The 4,916-nt window shown below is 40.8% G+C and overlaps 1 protein-coding gene across 1 annotated transcript in view; it reads left to right on the forward strand.

Annotated features, from left to right (window-relative positions):
• Positions 1-4,916, forward strand: part of fasn (fatty acid synthase) — a gene marked incomplete at its 3' end in the record, with an annotated part of 108,812 nt that overhangs the window by 56,732 nt on the left and 47,164 nt on the right. Inside the window, 1 exon segment of the mRNA XM_024261534.2 lies at positions 1,815-2,018. Within this exon segment, the coding sequence (XP_024117302.1) occupies positions 1,815-2,018 (204 nt within the window).

Consider the following 4,916-nt stretch of genomic DNA (forward strand, 5'->3'; position numbering starts at 1 on the left):
CGCACCCCCGTAGAAATGAATGAGAGAATGAGACGTAGCAATTCCACAATTTCGACCCCCTGTTTTGTGAAACTGCTACGTTTTTCCCCGTGGACAAACGTGGGTACTGAACGTTTTTGGATGAGACTGGGTTGCCCACAGAGACTCCTGTCCTCAGGTGAAGTGCCGCGGTCCGCTGCTTTCTACAAAATGAAGCGTCATTCATTTATAGAACAATAATGTTCAGAAATCCCATCCATTCCACCACAATGATAGTAACATGACTATAAATAATCCGTGGAAGGGCAGTTCTAAAGGAAATACGCTCAAGTGTTGATTGAACGATGATGCAGTGCGGAGCATTTTCTTTGCAGCCTGCAGTCGTGAGAAAAACCCAAGTCATCAAATATCTTTAAAAATTTTCATCATAAATGCTTTAGTGCTTTGTGGTAGCGAGAAAACTATTCATTAAGTATTTACATATTTTATCTTTGGAAAACTTACCTTAGATTGGAAGATTTTTGTGAGACTGTCAGATAAAAATGAGCTTTGGTCTAGTAAGCAATAGATGGTGGATGGAGCTCCCCCTCTGACCTTCCTACGGGAAACTAAAACTAATGCTTGAAAAAGGTTCGTAACTTTCCTATTGAAAGTTAAGGACCGGGAGTGGAGGATTACAGATGGTATTTTGGTGCATTTTGAGCAAAAACAGTTTGGGGCAAGAACGCATTTATCAGCATCAAGCGGTATTTGTCATTATTGACTCAAAAATTGGGGTGGCAAGTGGGAGTCGAGGGGGGGACAGAGCTCTTTGCTGGAATGGCAGCTGCTCCCCCCCCATAGCTCTGCCCCTGCCTGGAGGCAGAAATAAACCCATATGCTACGCTAACCAGCCGCACAGCACAGCGAGTTGGCAAGCTTTGCTGCCCAGCGAGCCAGACTACTGAGTGCACACTTTAGCCTGTTTGGGCAAACACAGGTGGGGCCACCATGGAATCCACAAACAAACCCACCTGGGGCCACCAATTCAGCCCAAATTTAAAGGTAAACCACATGGGGCCAGATTGAAATGTTCACTGAGAACATTGTTCAAAAATCCTAAAGCTCATGCACAGCCAGGATCCTGTCCTTCAACTAAACTGGGACTTGAGTCCAAGTACCCCTCACTGATTAGCCAATCAAAGCCGTGGTTGATTCTACTGTGGCTGCCAGTTTCATCCATCCTGCAGTGGCTATGTTCCCTCTTTCTTTGAGATGTTTTGGTGGTAATGACAGTTTCCCAGTTTATAAATGTAAATATTAAAATATTTGTCATGATGTGGTGGTGGAGGAGGAGGACCCAAATGCAGGAGACAAAACTTGGTGGCAGAAAATGAAACATTTACTAAATGAACTTAAACATGACAAAACAAAGGTAGCAACAAAGCGGTGACTAAACAGAACAGATGACCTGACACTGAGGAACTGAAAACCAGACACTTCAATATAGAGGTTGATTAAGTACATGAAGACAGCTGTGGAGGATTTAAACTGAACATGGTGGGACTGACAGGGATTACAGAACATGACAAAACCTAAGCACGGAATCCTGACAATATTAGATACTATTTTATTCTGACGTCTTCTTTTAGAAAAGTCCAGTGTGCTGATCTCTGAATACAGTACTGGTCCAGCTCAGCTCATCCTTCTGTGTATTAATATCAACTATCAGGTTTCAATATAAGAAGTTTGATTTAGGAAAATGAATTCTTTTTCAGACTTTGTGTAGGAGATAACATGTGTGCAGCCTGCCTGGTTCAGGCCTGAGTATTCTCTCTTTTGTCACTTCCCCTCAGCTGTGGACGTGACCGTCACGCGATGTCTCGACAGCATTGTTGCCGGAGCTGTTCACATCTCCGGTCTGCACGCCACCGTGGCGCCACGCCGGCAGCAGCAGCAGAGCCCCCCCACACTGGAGGAGTTTATCTTTGTCCCCTATATAAAGGAGGACTGTCTTAGTTCCAACCTGGAGCTGGTGGAGCAGTTGAACGTCTGCAGAGGTAAAGCTGTTTCTGTTCCAGCTCTCTCCTGATGTGAATCCCACCACTGGTTCTGAATGTAAAGCAGACTTGCAAAGATGTAGTTCCTCAAATGTCCAGTGGAGGCTGGTTTCAAAAGGGGATCACTTTTCATGGAATGCCATCCTAAAGTCATATTTTACATTTAAATAAAGATTTACTTGTATTTTGGCGACTTTAAGATTTTTTGGGGATTTTCAATCCACAATAGTTTGATAGCAATTTTAGAGAAATATCTGTCCAAATGTATTGCATGAATGTTTGAATACCCTTTTACTTCCCTTTTCCAGTGCTAAAGGTTGGGGGTGAATGTTGTTCCTGAAATACTTAAATCATTTCCTTAGGAAATGCTAAACTTGAATTACAAATCCTTACAATTTGGTGAAATATTAACTATTGTTTCTCTTTGTCCATTCCTTAACCCAGAGGTCTGGAACCTTTACCATAAAAAGAACAATTTCTCATAAATCAAAACTTTGTAGGATCTGCAAAGTCTTATTTCACCCTCTTGAAAAATGTGGTGCTGTTGGAAAACACGGTGAATCCTACAGAACACAAGGATCCTTTTAGTTGGTGTAATGTCAGCAAGGGTGTAAAAAGTGTACAGTTCGTCTTACTGTTCTAGGATCACCTCAAACTAATCCAAACTCAATCAATACTAACTAAGCCTTTTATAAAAGTTAGGGATACTATCACTTGTAGCATTCCACCCTTGGAGGCAGCTGTGATGACCTGTGTTGACCATTTGTTCACCCAACTTTTATGTGGAGTGCCTTTTTCAAGATAACAGAGTTCCCCTTCCAGCAAGGGGGCCATAAGTTGTCTGAAACCTCTGTCTCCCACTCGGATGTAAGTCATTAAACCGGGCCAGAACCCTGACTATTTTGCATTTGAAACTCTGGTTAACTTCAGCCTGTCAACTTCAAAAGAATCTTGGTTCCAGCAGGCTGACCCCCTGGAGAGTCTGAAAGCATTCCCGACAGACACTCAGAGTCCTTTGTTTGAAACAAATGACCTTTCATAACTTTTCTTATGTTTTAAAACAAAGGACTTTTGTTCATTGGATCTAACATGTAAAATATCTCTTCACAGTTCCAAGAAAAATGTCATATTATTACATGTGTGTAATCAAACCTTTATTCCTAATGGAAGAAGATTCACAACTACTTTGAGGTTAAAATCTATCAAATAATCATTGTGTAACCGTCAAAGCTTGGAGAATTGCTTTTCTGTGTTTATGTGGACTTTGGGAAGCATTTTATGTGCCACATACAGGATTCACACACACAAATAGGGTTTTACAAACTTTGATTGATAGAAACCCTTTTTGTTGTTAATTCAGCATTAAAAACGCATCGAGAGACCAGAATAAAATTACGCCCCTGATATTTGCATGGCCAGAGCTCATTGGGACATGCAAATTACCTCCAATCGTAAAACACCTCAAATCCTCACAGATTGGGCCATTCTGGCCCTGCCTCCCAAATTGAAAACCCCTGGCACACGAGCCAGAGGATGCTTCTCAGACCTTCTCAACACCTTCACAGGGCTTCACAAGCAACAACAAACAACAGGCTCTCAAGCCATGAGCCACAAGCCTTATAAGCCAGAACAGGAACAGAACAGAACCATCTAAGTTCTTCCAGTCTTAAGATCACGTTTTTTTTCTCGCGCGCTTTCTTCCTTTTCAACATTTTTGTCTCTCGTTTATTTCATAGACTGATTCCAACATTTTTACAATTTTTGATGCTTTTATTTTGAAACTGATTTTTAATGCTAGACCATTCGATAAGTTTCATTGTCCGGCCAGCTTTGCGACGTATACTTTTTGGTCACAAAACGGAATAGAGAAATTGTTCGACCACCCCAGAAGCTAAGTGACTGAACGGAGCAGAACCAGCAGAACCGCAGGTTCCCTTTCCTTCTACACCTGGCTGCAGATCTCGCCTCCACGGCCCGCCTGAAGCATCCAGCCAGGAACGGGATCAACCACCCTTCCTGGCAGAGCAGACCCAGATCTCCAGACCGCTTGCTGAGAAGTCGAACTTCGCTCATACAGTCAACTGCTGGTGGTTAGAATAAAGATTAACTATTTTTGCAAGAGCAACATCTTTTCCCCGTTTGAATTCCTCCTTTTAAGAATAGTTTATTCTCAGCTCAGTAACAACACCTTTTTATGCACAACACACACTTAACGCATCCACACATTTAGTATTTAGTATAGTATTTCTCACCTCAGTATTTCATATCTTTTCTTCTCATTTATCTATTTCTAGTTATTAGTTAAAGTTATATTCTGTGTTCCACATATGTTCATTGCTTTCCATGCTTTTACGTCTAGTATTTCTGCTTGTTTAACCTCATGTTATTTAATAAATATTCAAAAGGACGTCGTTGTTCAGATATCATTATTTTTCTTCTTTGCGGTGAAGTCCCTTCAAAGGTAAAGACACTTACGCTAAAATTGAGAGACTGATTAATTGATTACTTTATTGATTAGAAGTAGCGGCTGATGACTAATGAGTAATATATTCCTTCATTACGAAGGTGGTGCCCCGAGGTTAATTTTATTAAAATTCACTTTAATAAAATTTATATTTTTCAACCAACTTTGGGCTTGAATACTTCACATTCACCCCCTTGAACGCTACAACTCTATTTTTCTCCACCGAAAGAGCCTCAATGGACGAGTAAAAGAGCACATGTAGCTCCGCAGCTTCAGGATGCAGAACTGTCTTAACCACAAAGGTTAGGTAATGAAAAAACTGTAACTTTTTTACTCATGTGCCTAAAAAGTACGAGAAATTCCTTTAAAAATAAATTTATTAATGAAATAAAGTTGGATTTCCTGGCTAACTTTATCTTTTTTTTTTTTTTTTT

The sequence above is a fragment of the Oryzias melastigma genome, unplaced genomic scaffold, assembly GCF_002922805.2.
Source record: "Oryzias melastigma strain HK-1 unplaced genomic scaffold, ASM292280v2 sc00221, whole genome shotgun sequence".
NCBI classification, from domain to species: Eukaryota; Metazoa; Chordata; class Actinopteri; order Beloniformes; family Adrianichthyidae; genus Oryzias; species Oryzias melastigma.